General features: G+C 38.3%; 1 protein-coding gene across 9 annotated transcripts in view; it reads left to right on the top strand.

The window, feature by feature from the left end:
* The window catches only part of ZNF385B (zinc finger protein 385B), a 246,750-nt gene extending 233,514 nt beyond the window's left edge, over nucleotides 1-13,236 (top strand). For all 9 annotated transcript variants that reach the window (XM_081938916.1, XM_081938912.1, XM_081938913.1 and 6 more), the window contains 3 exons: nucleotides 7,106-7,284; nucleotides 10,031-10,132; nucleotides 11,329-13,236. In XM_081938916.1, coding sequence (XP_081795042.1) covers nucleotides 7,106-7,284; nucleotides 10,031-10,132; nucleotides 11,329-11,550 — 503 coding nt within the window. In that variant the 3' untranslated portion in view covers nucleotides 11,551-13,236. The remainder of the gene's footprint in view (nucleotides 1-7,105; nucleotides 7,285-10,030; nucleotides 10,133-11,328) is intronic.
* The last annotated feature ends 5,007 nt before the right edge of the window (nucleotides 13,237-18,243 follow it).

Here is an 18,243-nt window from a genome sequence, read left to right as displayed (position 1 = left end):
CAGTGTCTGTAACATTTTGTCTGTCGGGTCATTTTTTTTTCTTGAAAAGGAAAGGATCTTTTATTTAAAATATATTGTGGCAATTACTCGCTTCCTGCCTCTGGACAGCACAGGAAGCATAAATTTTGTTCTTTATTAAAGATCTTATTCATCTGGTTACACTATTACATGCTTAATAAACCTATTTTCCATGAATGTCCTTGTTGTCCAGATAAATGGTTTCTCTCACCCCTGTATTTTACACCCTAATACAAGGAAGAGATTCTGCAGGACACATCTCAGTACTTAAGATTTCAAGAGAACCTGTTGCGATCCACCTTATTAAAGCCCCCATTCAGTAGTTAATGAAAAGACCTTTGCTGGTATTCTACTTGCCAGCTTTGCCAGTAATCATTCTCTATTATTGATCTTCCAATGTTTTCTCACATATTTCTCCACGACTTTGGCCAGGATGGCTACACTTACACAGTCAATAGGAGGAAATGCATTGCCCCCCCCAAAAAGGAGACTGTTTTGATTAAACGTTGGGCCTGCTAATTTCAATATATAAAAGCAAGGCTAGAAATAATATATGATTATAATTAGGTGCTGTAAGGTTGGCCTCAACTCTTTTATCCAGGATTATAAATAGATAGTGCAGGAAGTTATCACCCAGCCCTCTCCCAGAAAAATGAAATATCCTAGGAAATATTGAAAAGGCAGAATATTTCTCTGGATGTGAAAAGGAAGAAACATGTTTTATTAAAGAGAGAATAGCTCCCTGCAGCTTCCTGCCCATCCCCCTTTGTCAATGGGCCATTTCCCAAGCCAGTACCTTTACACAATAAAGAGTTATCCCCTTCAGCTCCAAGGTGATGGGATTAAGGCATGATCAGCCTTTACTCACTCACCACATGGCATCTGAGAACTCAACCAAACCTGGATTCAAAACACAGCCTAGAGAGTTGCCCCTGCATGGCCCCATGGGAGTCTGACCACCAATTAGAAGACAAGCTCAAGATCAAAGGCCAGAGAGGGCCTGAAACCAGGGACTCAGCACCTCAGTCCTCCCTTCTCTTCTTCTTACTTTTGCTATAGTGTTGGGAAATACACGGAACTGCAAGCCTGCTCTTTGTCCCATTTAGCTAGCATCAGGACCAAAAGTAATGTTGCTAAAAGGATCAGCAAAGAAGGGGGTTTTCACCTAGGAAATCATATATTTAGATTCTTCTTTGAATAATATTTTGCAAAATTAAAAGGTAGTTCAGAAACAGGCAGAGTTATACTATATAATTCTATAAGCAATCAGTTTAGAGCTCTCTAAGAAGTTATTTGATCCTACCTCAGCATTCCGGTGAGTGGGGAGGATGAAAGGAGGAAGGGGGCAAATAAGGAGAAGGGGAGCACAGAAAGAGAGAAGAGGGCTGCTCCTGCCCTATGCAAGCTTGTGCCCTATGGGCTACGTGCCAGTAGCCTGGGGGTGTGCAGACTACCCCCTTGCCTGTCCAATTATCTGGGATTTCTTGTCGTTTTATTTTTATTTAAAAAAATAAAAAAACGAGTATGCTGGTTGCATCAAGTTTCTGCTTGTGTTGTGTTAATACACAGAAGCACATATGCAAATCAATTAAGTGTTTCAATTTTAATTAATCATACTGTGCATCAGTAGATGGCAGAGAGACATAAAAACGATTGAAGGAACTACACACTTCAGTTCTGGAATTAATTTTAGAAATTTTTTGAGTTAAAGAGAATGCTGGGACTAGAATGCTAAACAGGATTCCTAAAGCAAGCAAGCAAGCAACAGTTTGCTCCTATTCTACCTGCTTAATTCTGTTTTTATACTAGATCTGTGCTTTGTATTTTCTCTAGATGCTCAAGGCAATGTACATAATACTGTTATTCTTACCATACAACAAACCCCTGAGGTAAAATTGTGCTTAGTGATTGGCTGAAAGTTACTCAGCTTCCATGGTCAGCACAGAAGAGACTATTGGACCACTGAATCTTTCCACCCCTAGTCCTTGCACTATAGCTATTTACACTGCACTGAATCTTAAAATGTTACCTCCATCACAAGGAGTAAAGCAGAAATGATAAGCAGCATACACTAATACCGGAGTCTCCAATCTTGGCAACTCTAAGACGTGTTGGCAACTCTAAGACGGGGGCAAGTGACCATGCAATATTGGAATTCAACATTATCCAAACACAAGTAGTAGAACAAAGCCAAACTAGAATCTTGGACTTTAAGAAAGCTAATTTCAATAAACTTAGAGAGAGCTTGGGAAAAATTTCATGGATGAGAATCCTCAAGGGGAAAACAACTCAAGAAGCTTGGGAAATTTTGAAAAATGAGATTACAAAAGCCCAGTCTAGCACAATACCAATGAAGAAGAAAAATATCAGCTCCCAAAAGAAACCAGCATGGCTGCATAAAGAACTATCTGACAAACTGAAAGACAAAAAAGGTAAGTATAAAAAGTGGAAGGAGGGGGACATAACTAAGGCAGAATATCAGCAAACAGCCCGAGCATGTAAAGATGAAGTGAGGAAAGCTAAGGCTCACAATGAAGAAAGGCTTGCCACAAAAGTAAAAATTAACAAAAAAAGCTTCTTCCAACATGTTAAAAACAAGAAAAAAGTTAAGGAAACAATTGGTCAATTGCTAGGAGAAAGTGGCAAGAAGGTGACAAGCAACAGGAAGAAAGCAGAACTGTTTAACTTATGTTTTGCATCTGTCTTTACACAAAGGGATAAAACAGTCCAACCTGTCAAAAGCAGCACCACAAAAATCATTTTAGGCACACAAATTGAAATAGGGAAGAAAATGGTAAGTGAGCACCTGTCTACCCTAGATGAGTACAAATCACCAGGACCGGATGGATTACACCCCAGGGTTCTGAAGGAACTAGCAGACGAGATCTCAGAACCACTGAATTATATCTTTCAGAGATCCTGGAACACCGGGGAACTACCAGAGGACTGGAAAAGAGCTGATGTGGTTCCCATCTTCAAAAAAGGGAAAAAAATAGATCCAGGAAACTACAGACCTATCAGCCTGACCTCAATACCAGGAAAGATTCTGGAAAAAATAATCAAGCAACGAATTTGCGAACACCTAGAAGCAAACAAAGTAATAACCAAAAGTCAACATGGATTTGTCAAAAACAGATCATGCCAGACTAATCTTATTGCATTCTTTGATAATGTGACAAAATTAGTGGACCAGAAGAATGCCGTTGATATAGTTTACTTGGACTTCAGTAAGGCTTTTGATAAGGTAGACCATAACCTACTAATAGATAAAGTAGAAGAATGTGGGTTAGACAGCATCACCACCAGATGGATTCGTAACGGGCTGACCAACCGCACTCAACGTGTAGTCCTCAATGGAACTGCATCTACATGGAGGGAAGTATGCAGTGGAGTACCCCAAGGCTCTGTTTTAGGCCCAGTACTCTTCAACATCTTCATCAATGATTTGGATGAGGGAATAAATGGGGAACTCATCAAATTTGCAGATGACACCAAGCTGGCAGGAAGAGCCAACACTCCAGAAGATAGGCTTAAGATACAGAAGGATCTTGACAAACTTGAACATTGGGCACTATCTAATAAAATGAAATTCAATGGTGAAAAGAGTAAGGTTCTACATTTAGGCAACAAAAACGGAATGCACAGGTACAGTATAGGTGGTACCGTGCTCAATAGTAGTAACTGTGAGAGGGATCTTGGAGTTCTAGTGGACAACCATTTAAATATGAGCCAGCAGTGTGCAGCAGCTGCCAAAAAAGCCAACACAGTTCTAGGCTGCATCAACAGAGGGATAGAATCAAGATCACGTGAAGTGTTAATACCACTTTATAATGCCTTGGTAAGGCCACACTTGGAATACTGCATTCAGTTCTGGTCGCCACGATGTAAAAAAGATGTGGAGACTCTAGAAAGAGTGCAGAGAAGAGCAACAAAGATGATTAGGGGACTGGAGACTAAAACATATGAAGAACAGTTGCAGGAACTAGGTATGTCTAGCTTAAGAGAAAGAAGGACTAGGGGAGACATGATAGCAGTGTTCCAATATCTCAGGGGTTGCCACAAAGAAGAGGGAGTCAAGCTATTCTCCAAGGCACCTGAGGACAGAACAAGAAGCAATGGGTGGAAACTAATCAAGGAGAGAAGCAACTTAGAACTGAGGAGAAACTTCCTGACAGTTAGAACAATTAATCAGTGGAACAGCTTGCCTCCAGAAGTTGTGAATGCCCCAACACTGGAAGTCTTTAAGAAGATGTTGAATAGCCATTTGTCTGAAACGGTATAGGGTTTCCTGCCTAGGCAGGGGGTTGGACTAGAAGACCTCCAAGGTCCCTTCCAACTCTACTATTGTATTGTATTGTGTGGACTTCAGCTTTGATGGCTGAGGAATTCTGGGAGTTGAAGTCCACACGTCTTAAAGTTGCTAAGGTTGGAGACCCCTGCACTAAGAAGCTTACCGCGAATGGCTAATTTTCTGTGTGTATAGCTAATTTTTCCTTTCAAAGCTCAACTGCAAAGAATTTGTGAATGGAAATATAAAACTTTGTCCCTTCTGAATCACCTTTGCACTTCTTCAAGTTGTAAAAGAAACATAGGATATTGATCTCTGTATTAGAAATTGACTTTTTGAAAACTTTCAGAAAAATTTATCTTCTGCTATAGCAGTGATTTAAAAGAGAAAAGTGATTGTTTTCCTATCCCTGCGTATTTCAATATATTGCATATATCTCCTAACTGGTAGAATGCAAGCAACAAAGTGCTACTTGGAGTGGAGTATTAGGGAACCTGGCTTGCTTAGAATAGTGCAAATATGTTTTAGGCAAAACCAGGCCTTGCTTGTGTCTGTGGCCCACTGGCTGAGATATGTCAAAACTGACTGTCATAATCAGTACATTAACAGATACAACAAAAGCTAGGAACCTTCTCTTTGGGTTATCTGCATGACTAGCTTGTCCTGCATAGGTAAGATGACTTTGATTCTAACATATGGGAGTCAGGCAACTTGAGGCTAAAAAGCAGATGCGGCCCCCACATTTTACTTGAAAGCATTATGTTTTTGCAGTTGGCCCATAGATATAGACTTCTTTGGTCTTAGTTGACCAAAGCCATGATGAATAGCAGAGGTCTTTGGACCCATTTGATGACATATGGAAGATTGCAACTTGGAATGTTAACAGGAGTAAATTATAAAGAGTATGCATGAAGCAATGAAATATAAAAAGAAAAATAGTTATTTTGTGTGAAACTAAAAAAGGGGGAAGGCCTCTGTAAGAAAATTGGAATGGAATTGATCTGATCTTGTGGAATGGAATAGCTGAATACATGCAGAAAAATGGAAGGTGTAACTTGAACTATAAATCAAAGTATTAACTATGAGCTAAAAAGTATAGGAAAATATGAATTGGAATTAGTATTAAAGTTATTGTGGGTGAATATGAAAGAAGGAAGCCATAGATTAGAGATAGTTGCATATTATGCTCCAGTGAATGGCAATAATGGAGAAACTAGGCATGACGTTGGTGAAAGAATTGTGCAACAGCATCCTGAATAAATGTGATCTGGGAATAAGTGTGCCAGATGACACAAATGGATATGTATAAACAGGATGAGAGAGTACATAAAATCATTGGACTCTTTGGAGGTTCAAAGATAATTAAGAATAATGACTGTCTTAGGAGCATCTCCCAGTAAAACATCCGCTTGCTTCAAATACGTGGTTTAAAGCATAAGATTATTTCTCTGTACAAGAAGTACAAAATGCAGAGTAATTTGGATAGAAATTTTTTAAAGAACTGTTTTAAATGTGGATGAAGAGAGCTAATCAGAGTGAATGGCATTAAAAATAAAAGTGATTAAATATTTAGGAAAAAACTAATATGCAAGAATGCTGGAAGGAGAATTTTAAATATCTGTGGGAATGGTAGTGGTATGTCAAAGACTAAAATAAAAATGAATTTGTACTCATTAGTACTATTAGGGAATGGGATTCATTATTTCTTCTTTATGTATAAAATAAGAACATGGAAATCAAAAGAATCAGTTCATAAAGAAGTTGAGCAACTCATTTTACTGCATAACTTTATCACTTTAAAATACAGTATTTTTCGGAGTATAAGATTCCCCCCCCCCAAAAAAAAAGTGGGTGAAAATTTCAGTGCATCTTATAGACCGAATACAGGCCTGTTTTTGGCTTCCCAAACCCTCCGTGAGTCACGTTTCTGCCCTCCCCAGCCCGCAGAAGCACTCTGCAGTGCTTTGAACGTCCCATTTTCACCAAAATAGGGCTGTTTTGGGGCTCCCGAACCTTCCATGCATCCCATTTTTGCCCTCCCTGGTCCCTAAAAGCACTCTGCAGGCCAAAAAAGGGTCCGTTTTTGGCAAAAATGGGACATGCAGAGCACTGCAGAATGCTTCTGGGGCTTGGAAGTGTGAAAATGTGATGCACGGAGGCCAAAAACTATTTTTTTCTTGTTTTCCTCCTGTAAATCTAGGTCCGTCTTATAGAAAAATACAGTATCTTTTCTTTCTAAAATCCTTTTTTTAACATTCTAAAAAGATGAAAAATTGGTGTAATTTTCAGGAATCAGGAATTTTTTACATATAAAGTTGTGGATGATTTGGTCATTAGAGGATGTGATAAATAATCTGTTTATGATGAATACACGTGTCCCAAAATAATGTTGCAGGATCCAATTTGAGTCAGTCACCGAGACCAGAAGTTTTGTCTTCCAAGTTTCCGGACTCGTGCTGAAGATGGACTCCAGCAGATGTCGAAAAGCTCGGAAAACAAAACCTCTGGTCCCAGTGACCGACTCAAATTGGACCCTGCAATAATCTTTTTGATCAGTGCCAGTAGAGACGGGGAGTTCCTGAACAGTCTCATAGCTGTGTGAATGGGTTCTGAAGTGTCTTGAAAACTCCCAAAACCTGAAGAACACTGTATAAAAAAGGACTGAGATCAACCATTTTTAAAAATTTATATTTACTTATTGAACAGAACATCTAGGAAAGGATAGAAATGTTTCAATGACTAAAAATGTTTGTTTCCTCATGAAAGTTTTCTGATTCTTTTGTAATAATGACTTGTCAGGTTCCAAGCACAAGACAATGGTTGAAGCTAGGAATGGTGCTGGTCCAATTAAATCTTATCCTCGGCCTGGATCCAGATTGAAGATTCATGGAGCTAGTATGGGTTCAGGACTACAGAACAAAACTTTTCATTGTGAGATTTGTGATGTCCATGTCAATTCAGAAATTCAGCTGAAGCAGGTATGTTTTTTGTACATGTTACATACTTATTCTGTTAATTAGCACTATTTAATTTGGTGCAGGCTAAATCCCTTGATCAAAAGGGATAAAAAATATCCCATGTCTACTCTTACAAGCTTCTAGCACTAAACTCAACTCAGGGTTATGCCTTCAAATATAACCCCCTTGTCATCATGCTGAAAATATTTAGACAATATTTGTTAATAGTCAATAGCATTGTTAAAACATTTGAAACCATGTTGTTACTGAGTAGAACAATTATTTTTACAAATGACAGCAGTCTGTCTCTCCATGCCAGGAAAACCAACAAATGAACAACTGCTTATTGTGGGCTATGGTTGCTCTGCCTTTACTATTCAGGTTGGCAGCATCACAGAAAACATTCCAGTTTTAACCCTCTGGCGATCTTAAGTTTAAGTTTAAGTTTATTAGATTCATAGACCGCCCCCTCTCCCCGAAGGGACTCGGGGCGGTGTACAGACATTAAAAAACCGTATACAAAAATAAATACCCTTAAATTCCCATAAAATCGAATTAAACAATAGGCTGTACAAAATGATAAAAATTAAAAACAACCTAAAACCCAGCCCTAAAAATTTAAAATACAGACTTGAGGGAGTAAGCTGGGATTAGGCCGGGCCAGCTAAATTGAACAGGTGGGTCTTAAGCTTCTTACGGAAGGAGCAGAGATCGGTGGTTTTTCTGATATCGGGGGGGAGGTCATTCCAGAGGGTCGGGCCCATCACAGAGAAGGCCCTGCTCCTGGGCGTTGCCCGCTGGCACTGCCTAGCGGACGGCACCCGGAGGAGTCCCTCTCTGTGAGAGCGGATCGGCCGAAGGGATGTATGGGGCAGGATGCGATCCCGCAAATACCTAGGTCCTGTGCCATGGAGCACTTTAAAGATGATAGTCAACACCTTGTTCTTGTTTAATTATTTCACTTTCAAGTAGCTTAATAATATGTTTCAATTTTTGGTTTCGTTGTATACCACCTTGTGTAAGAAGGATGGCCATAAATTTGATAAATTTATTTCCAGTTCTGTTGGAAAGAATTTATCATTGTTACACAATGGCTGCCAGCACATCTTCCCTACTTATTTATCTCGCTATCTTATTATTCTACAATACATCCTTTAAATTTCAATGTTATCAAGGAAAGTTGTGATTCATATGTATTTGAACTTAATGTTAGCTTTTGTGCTTTTTAACGTTAGAATAATTTGTCTGTTTCTGCAGATATTATACTGTATATGCAGTATGTATAGTGGATATAAAAAAGCTACACAGCCCTCTTAAAATGCCAGGTTTTGGGAGTGTTAAAAAAAATCAGATCAAAATAAACCATTTTGAATTTAATGTAATCTTTAATGTAAGTTATAAAGCTGTACAATTCAATTGAAACACAATCTGAAATCTTTTAAGGGAAAAATGACAATAAAACCCCTACAATAACATGGTTGCATAAGCATGCATACCCTTAAACTAATACATTGTTGCAGCACTTTTTGATTTTCTGGCAGCATTTAGTCTTTTGGGGTAGAAGCCCATTAGCATGGTACATTCTTGCCTTGGGAAACTTTGCCAACTCTTTCTTGCAAAAGCACTCCAAATCTGTCAGATTGAGATGATATTTCGATATTTCGCTTTTCAGATCACGCTATAGATTTTCAGGTCTGGGCTTTGAATGGACCATTCCAAAACTTTGTTCTTCTGGCGAAGCTATTCTTTTGTTGATTTGGAGGTACATTTTGGATCATTGTCATGTTGAAATTCCTTTTCGTCTTCAGCATTTTACCAGAAGCCTGAAGGTTTTATACCAAATTCGACTGATATTTGGAAATATTCATTATTCTTTCTACCTTGTCTAAAGGTCCAGTTTCAGCTAAAGAAAAGCATAATGCTACCACCAACATACTACACTGTGAGTGTGATATTCTTCTGGTGATGCCCAATGTTGTTTTTGTACATAAATGCTCCCTTCTTGCCACTGTACCCCACAAGCCCAAACATGTGAAGAATAAAGGAGATAGCTGCCTCTTGGACCAGTTCTCTTCTTGTTTTTTCATCAATATTGAGGGAACATCCAATTCTTGGTAATGTCACTGTTGTGCCATATTTTCTCCACTTGTTGATGACTGTCTTCACTGTGTTCCATGGTATATCCAATACCTTGAAAAATTTTTTACCCTTCTCCCAATTGATACTGTCCACATTTGGAGCCCTTTGATGCTTTGCAGACCAAGACTTTTGCTGTAAAAGGCAACTGAGTAAATGTCAGAAAAATCTTACTAGCACAGCTTAACTTTATATGGGTTTGATCAGAATCACTTTAATTGATGGCAGGTGTGTATTGTTTAACACCAGGTTGAATGTGATTGGCTAATTCTTAACACAGCCACATCCCTTCCTCTAAGAGGGTGTGAACACTTACGCAACAACATTATTGTTGCTTGTTTTTTAATTGTTATTTTTCCCCTTTAAGAGGGTTCAGTTTGGATTTCAATTGAATTGTACAGCTTATATGTTATATTAAAGGTGGAAAAAATTCTGAAGTGATTTATCTTAGTCCGATTTTTTTTACATCTCAAAAATCCAGTATTTTAACAGGGATGTGTAGACTTTTTATATCCATTATGAAATACCTTTCTGAGCTTTTGTCAGCTTACCTTCATCTGAAATAAAGATATTTACTTGGAGACTATACAACTGATAAGTTTTAAACAGAACATTTGTACTGATTTTTCAGCACATTTCTAGCAGAAGGCACAAGGACAAAGTTGCAGGGAAACCCACAAAACCGAAATACAGTCCTTATAACAAATTACAGCGTAATCCAAACATTCTAGCAGTAAGTATTGCTTGGTGTGCTTATCTTATTGAAAAGCTTTGATCCCCTACATTCACGAGTATGTCTAGAAAAGAGATTTGTGTGCATTCCCCAAAGTAGCCTCTCCACCAAATTCAGTGGCAATTATTTTTCAGGAAGCAAGGTTCTTTTTTTAAAAATAAGGAGTGTTCAAGGTACACTTATTACAGCACATTTCAGCTGACCTTTAAAAACAAACAAAAAAATGAATACGCCTCCTTCGTTATAAAAATGAAATTGAAGTACTTCAGGTTTTATTAGCTTATTAGTTTCTCAGTGTAAAAGCTGAAGCCACAATAGGAGCATGCTTCAGCATAAGCCCCCGATAAGTACCTAATTTACATCTACAAGTAAACAACCAAACTGCCTTCCCTTTTTTCTTTAAACACAAGATGTTATACCATCACTGTTTTGTCTGAGGAACTGACCGTGCTTTATTGGAATAGGTGCAATCAGTGGTGGGATTCAAATAATTTAACAACTGGTTCTCTGCCCTAATGACCAGCTGAGTAGGCAGGGCTCGGTGGTCATGTGACTGGGTGGGTATGGCCAACTCAATGTCACTCACGTTGATGGGCGCTTCACCTTAGCTGTTACAATATTATAAGGGTTAACTTTATAACAGGCAGTTTCAGTAGGCAGGGCAATAAAGATTAGGCTAGAAACAATACCAGAATGTTTCCTTTCTGTCTTCCTTACAGGATTAGCCCTGTAAAGTGGAAAAAGACAAAATGAGATTTCTTCCAACAACTGGTACTTCGAATTGCTTAGAAAGTTAACAACCGGTTAGGTGCGAACTGGCTGAATCCCACCACTGGGTGCAATTGTTTCCCAAGTGCTCAGGGTATAGTTCTCTCTGTGGATTAACCTTGTTCTCATTACCATTTTAACTATTATATAGCATAGGAGTCCGTATCTTGCATTAATGGAGTGCAGCAAAACCCAAACCTCATCCAGGAACCGCTGCTGATAACGCCAGCAGCTAAATGTGACACTGGAAGGGATAGGAAATGCTGCAGCCGTTTGTAGCCTCCCGTGTTGAAATTGAGAAAGGAAAAAGGCGCAGGGACCTGAGCAGGAAATTAAAAGCTTTGTCAGGAGACCTTTTGAACAACTCCATCCATTGGGGGAGGGGATCAACCATTTCATAGCAGTATTTCTTTCCCTTCTTTCCGTAGGCAAAGCTGGCCTTCCAAAAAGATATTCTGAAGCCTTTGGCACCTGCCTTTCTCTCCTCTCCTCTTGCTGCCGCCGCTGCGGCAGTGTCCACAGCTCTGACTCTCCCACCACGACCCTCCGCTGCTCTCTTCCAGGCTCCTGCAATACCCACAGCTCTCCTAAGGGCAGGACATGGGCCTCTCCGAGCTACTCCAGCATCTATTCTCTTTGCTCCCTACTGAACTGGGAATAAGCAAGGCATGACTTTGGCCACGTGGAACAAGGACAAAAGAAGACCAGAGCAAGATTTCCACTTTCTTTTTCTTTTCTTTTTTCTTTTTTTACAAGACTTGTGTTTTTAAGATCTTGTGCTTGATTCCGTCCTTAGAAAATAAGTTATAAAACTTATTGGCAGGAATTGCAATCTAGAATCCATTGGGGGTTAAATAAAGCTCAGATACCTGGTTTACAAAAACATATTGTGCACAAAATATATTCAAAGGTTCGTAGGTTGTTTTTAACAGGATATTATGATTTGTAAACAAGGAATGTGGAATATTTTCCTGTATGACTTGAAAAACCAGAATTGTATACATGGATCTCTGGAAGCTAACTTGTTCATATCCTGGTGAGTAGATTCTGGTGTGCCACAAAAGCTGGATGAAGGCATTATTTAGTTTGCTGAAAACATTTCAGTAGTGGATTGCAACTTCTTATTACCTAATATACTCCCTTTCCTTTAATACGTGTCTTGTTTAGGCCTTAGTTCGTATGAGTACATCTTGTGTAACGCTGTGGATTTATCTCTCATTTGATTTCAAATCATTTTGGTGGCAGTGCAAATATTTAGAAGCACAGCTCAGCCTTGAATCTTTCTTTTTGAAAATTTAATGTCTTTAATGTATCATTTTATTTAGAAGGACTCAGAAGTAACAAAGCCATATATCCCATAAATAAGATGATGACTTGTTTACAATTTTTATTTTATTTATTTTGCATTCAGTTATTCTCTCCACCCCCGCCCCGCCCCGTTGCTAAACATCCACTTTTCATCATTTATATGTTTACTAAAGAGATTGTGCACATTGTTCAATCAGATAATGAGCTGACATATTTATTATTCATACATACATATCCCTTCACGCTCATGTATATACATATCTCAATTTGGTTTGCATTTCTAAACTTCTTTCCTTATAGAATGATGGCTGCATACAGTTGTGGCTCCCAATGCAATAATGTACAGGAGATAAAATATTTATAAAACAAAGTGTTTGTTCTTCTGACGAATATTATTATTCTAATCTTCCTGTCTGCTTTTCCCCCCACACTATTTTATCAACATAATTTGGGCACAGAGGACATGCTGTATGTTTTGCTTGGGAAAATGAGGGTATTCTCCAAAAGCATCTTTGCTTGCAATCTGTAAAGATAATATATTTATATTTTTAAAAGTACATTTTAATAAAATACCGTGGGAAAATTATAATATAATTTATTAATGAGAAAAAGTTCATGTGACACTCTTAAATGAGCTCTGTACTGCTAAAACGGCATTACACAGAATTTATTTTTAAAACTTTGATAACATGATATAGCTCACTTACATAAAACTGTACAATCACTTGATTAAACTTTCATGGGTAATGAATGACTACAGTTATGAATACATAATAGATACTTTGCATATCACTCTGAGCAGCTTAGTATCATGGTGTGCTGTTTTTTAAGAAACAGAAATCTATAATACTGTATACATACTTTAAGGGGTTATAAAAAAACCAAGCATCTCAGAGTCCATCATTTTATCTCTTCAGTTGATTACTGAATATTTCTGGCCTAAGTGTTTTTTGCTGTTCCCCTGCTTCTGGTAATCAGAGCTTTACTGCCTCTGAACATAATGATTAATATTAAATATTAAAATGATTTCTGACAGTCCAGTTCTGCAATTTCCTATTACAGTATCGAATTTAAAGATACACAAACCTAAATCTATTTGTCTGATGTGTGACTGTTTTTGGCTAAGATTATTAAATCCAGGGGGGGGGGGGTCATCCTCCATTCCCTGAGGAAAGAGAAAAGTTTCATCGATTTCCAGTGGTAATTGAGGCACGGATTCCTAAATTTAAAATTTGGCATCAAATCCCAAATGAAATCAGGCTGTGTTCCAATAAGAATTTTCTGATTGTGCAGACTCTGGAATAGCCATTACAGTTAAAATAGCTGAGCATAATAACTAACAATGTGAAATACGATAGCCCTTTTTCAAGATGGGAGCAATACTACTAAGCAAAAAAGGTTACAACAGTTCTCAGAGTATATTTTTACTAAACACAGAAGCTTAAAATACAATCAAGGCATTTTCTCACTCTGTTAATAAAGGATTTGATAATATAACAAGTGGTTCTAGGTTAGGGTTATTACCACTCACTTAGCGACCATTCAAACTTATGACAATGCTGAAGGAATGAGTTGTGGCTTCACAGTTACCCAATAATCACATGATCACAATCCAGGCACTCAATACCTGGCTCACAATTATGATGTCATAGCAAGTCGTGTGATCATGATTCCCAATGTTCTGTGCTGGCTTTTCTCAAGCAGACTATGGAGAAGCCAGCAGGAAGTCAGAGGACTTAGTTACATGAGGTCTTTGCCTAAGGCAGCAACTGAGACTGCCACAACTGGTATTGATAAGTTGTGCAGTCACGTGACATTGTGCTTTATGACAATGCCTCTTAGTGACAGCAATTCCAGTCTCAATTGATGTTGTAAAGCGAGGACTGCAGTTTGTTGCAATGTAGTTCAGGTGCAACTGTCTTTTTGAGCCATGCTTCATTTCCCTGGAAAAAAGTTCCATAAATAACATCTGTAATGCTGTTATTGAAATTACATTTTGCGGTCAAGCCTTCCTTTTTATCTATGTGTGTGTTTTAGAAATCCCTAAATCACATTTTGTACAGGGGGGTGTAGAAAAAGACAATGTCCTAATACAGAGTCTAGAAGGGCTCTGGATGAACACTTGTCTCTAGTGGGAGTTAAACTGTTAAAACTGCACCAGTAAATGCCTATTTTGTTCTTCCTTCAGTAAAATTTTCTGCTTGGGCTCTGCAGATGACCTGTATCAGACATTCAATAGGAAAAGAGAAACACATCCTCTATTAGATCATAGGCATAGCAGAACAATGTATTAAATCTATACTTCCAAATGCTTACGGCTCCTGCTTAGGCCTTTCCATTGGTGAAGTTTGCAGGTGAAAGACCCAAAATGGGGTGGTATTCAGCAGGTTCTGACCAGTTCTGGAGAACCGGTAGCAGAAATTTTGAGTGGTTCAGAGAACCGGTAAATACCGCCTCTGACTGGCCCCACCCCCATCTATTCTCTGCCTCCCGAGTCCCAGCTGATCGGGAGGAAATGATCATTTTTCACACTGAACGACCATTGTAGCATCCCCACAGTCACGTGATCAAAATTTGGATGCAATGTCCTTGGGGACATGTTAACAACCTTCTGGCAAGCAAAGTCAATGGGGAAGCCAGATCCACTTAACAACTGTGTTAGTAATTTAACAACTGCAATGGTTTGCTTGGCAACTGTGGCAAGAAGAAAGGTTGTAAAACGGGGCGAAACTCACTTAACAACTGTCTTGCTTAATAATGGAAATTTTGGGCTCAATTGTCATAAGTCTTTTTTTTGCGGGGGGGGTTTGCTTTTCTGTAAAATTTGTGTGAGAGAGACTTTTTTAAGGAAGACATTTAGGAAACCTCCAAACATAGCTGAAATAGAAGAAAAGCTGTCTAAAAATGAAATTCAAATGGGATGGTGCTAAGTGGGTGCAGGAAAATATTACATTGCTTTGGTAAAACAACAGCTTGAGTGTTTATCTATTACAACAAAGCAAGATAAAAATGTTTGAAAGCTTGCAACTCTATATTTCTTATGTCAATAAATAATTATTTAAGTTGTTATGTACTTACTGTGTTTCCCCGAAAATTAGACAGGGTCTTATTTTCTTTTGACCCCCCCAAAATAAGCACTTGACCTTATTTTCATGGAGGTCTTATTATTTTTGAGGTGCAGGAGGCAGCGAGCGTGGTCACCTTATGGCTGTTGCTGTGTTGCAATATTTTGGGGGCGGGCTTATTTTAGTACATGCGCTCAAAAGCCCGATTGAGCTTATTACCCGTGGAGAACTTATTTTCAGGGAAACAGGGTGTATAGTTTCCTGATTATGTTTGCATGTTTCCAGCATGTTTAATTTGAAATGCCTTTTACCACAAGCTTAGGTGGACCAATTTATCATTGCCTTCTACTACGCAGTATGACTTGATGCCTTAGCTCTTGTTACTGAAGTGACCATCTGCCTACCACATCTTTCTATATCACTGAATCCTGTCTGAATGCCTGCTTACTTCTGCTGAGCAGCTGGGATGGCCTATACATCTTGGGGGACCCTGCTGGGAATATATACTCGTGATGTACAATTCTGGTGTTCTTTGCTCATTCCTACAATGTTGAGGTGACCCAGCAAGACTTTAGCCTGTCTGAAATGTGTAGTCTGTTTTTAATGACCATTTCTACTGTAGCTTACCATCTATCAAGTTATGATGATGATAAACTGTGAGGAGGTAGTAGTAGTAGTAGTAGTAGTAGTAGTAGTAGTAGTAGTAGTAAGTAGTAGTAAAAGAACTATGGAGAAAATCTGCTGTAGTTCAGTAAGGTTCAGTAAGGTTGTTCCTTTAAACAGAATATGTTTTCAGCATGGAAAAACATGCTTCCAGTCCTTTTATTTTTTTAAAAAAAATCTGACAATTTCTAGTTTGTTAAAGTGTTTGTACTTGACTAAATAAGTGTTTTCATTCATCAGATAAAAGGAATTTAAAGCACTTGCCAAGGATTTAGGTCAAAAGCAATGCTTGCATCCTTCCAGATGTCACCAGATATCAGAGGACCTGAACACTGTCAAACACTGGATTTTGCTTCTCCAAAATACTTTTTGTAAGAGGGAAGAAACAAGCATTGTTTTTCATATAATAGTGAACCTGTAACTTGACAGCATACTTTAATCTATTTATTGCATTTATTCATTACTTGATTTCACAGATCTGGAGCTGCTTTTAAAAATTTGTCAAGTTTTCTAGCTGTTTGCTATTCACAATCATCTGTCTTTCATCCTAACACATTTTAGAAGATTGTGGTGAAGATAAAATGGGACGATTCATCATTTCCACATGTATGTTGGTCCAAGCTCGTTGGAATCCAGAATAGGATAGGTAACCCACAAAGAATGAAAGGAAATTAAAATTCTTCAGTTCTGATTTATAGATATGTTGGTGCTAGTTTTCTTCTTGGATACCCTGAGAGAATTTCTGTACCTTTGTTTTGAGCTAACTGCAGTATATAGTCATCATGATCTTTTTTTCAGTTCAAAGTCAAGTCTACAGGACAATTTCAATGTACATAGGATTAGTCTTTCAGTGGCAATCACCAATTCTTCAGTTCTTAGGATTTGGCTTTACAGAAGTTCTTGAGAACTGTGAGGCAAAAAAGAGGATGAGAAACTCCATTTCACAAAGTTCAAAGGGTTGTGTGATTGTCCCAACTCCCTACTAATGGTGATTCATCCATCACTCTCATGCCAATACCAAGGTGACTGGATATATTATCAATTGAGACTCAGTTGTGTGGATTAGTTCCCCTAGTTGCGGTTAGTTGACGCAGCCCACTACACAAAAATCATTTCTGTATATGGATGGGCTTTTGACATGAAATATTCACTTTTGATCTAAATATGTGAGGTTATCATATGGCTTGGACCCCTAGGTCCCTCCCTCAGTCCATCATTACTTCTTTTGAAAGGTGAAGCAGAATCAACACTTAAGTGATATAAATACTCTGGGCAGATTCAACTGAGAAACGGAATTGAGAGCCATAACTATGGCGTTACATAATATGGATATGAAAAGAACATAAACTACAGACATTTACGTTGTCATGAATGGATTGATTGATTAATTGATTGGTTACACTGTGACACTTTTTTTAAAGGCATTTTGAACTAATGAATGTGATAATGTTACAAACAGCCTACAAGAAAAGCAGTCTAAACACTATGTAGTAAGACCTACATAAGCAGGACCAAAGCAGGAATCAATAACCAGATGTGCTCAACAATATGAAGATGAAAGTTTTATGTAGTTTTCCTGTTTGCTGTGGCAGATGAGTAAAACGACTCATATTATCCCTTCCAATTGCAAGCCATCTTGAGTTCCAGACACAGGTGTATAAATTTAGAGCAGCTAAATTCGGGATTAAGAGGAGATAGGTGTAATGGATCCTGGATTTTCTTAACAAGAGGGATGAACTGATCTAACAGTTCACACAAATATCAAAGCATTTTTACAACAATGAAAATTTTATTTCATGGCATAAGAGAAAAGCAGATAAGGTTTCAAAAAATTATCTGGAGGGGGAAAGAGAACCACCAATGTTACATATAGGTCATATTGAACTTGCAATTGTTTTAAGATTATGTTTAGGAATTTACAGAATGAAAATGTCCATGAACTCTAGCAATTTAATAGTGATAAATGTAAATGACTATTTCTTCAGAATAGAAAAGAAAAAAGATGGATGGAAGACTATTTATGTGTGTGCTTGTATCCCACCTTTATTAAAAATAACTCAAGGTGGAAAACATCCTTTTATTTTCCCCTTGTGAGGTAGGTTGGGTTGAGAAAGACAGACTCGCCCAAAGTCACCAACCTGGCTTTCCTGACGGAGCAGGACTTGAACACATGGTCTCCTGCTTTCCAGTCTGGTGCCTTAACCACTAGACCAAACTGGCCCTTTAGGTTTTGTTGATGCTCAGTCACTATGTTGTGTCCAGCTCTTTGCGATCCCATGGGCCACAGCATGCCAGGCTTCCCTGTTA

The sequence above is a fragment of the Natrix helvetica genome (assembly GCF_964273705.1).
Source record: "Natrix helvetica genome assembly, chromosome: 1".
Classification (NCBI taxonomy): Eukaryota; Metazoa; Chordata; class Lepidosauria; order Squamata; family Natricidae; genus Natrix; species Natrix helvetica.
This window is presented reverse-complemented; position numbering and strand designations above follow the sequence as displayed.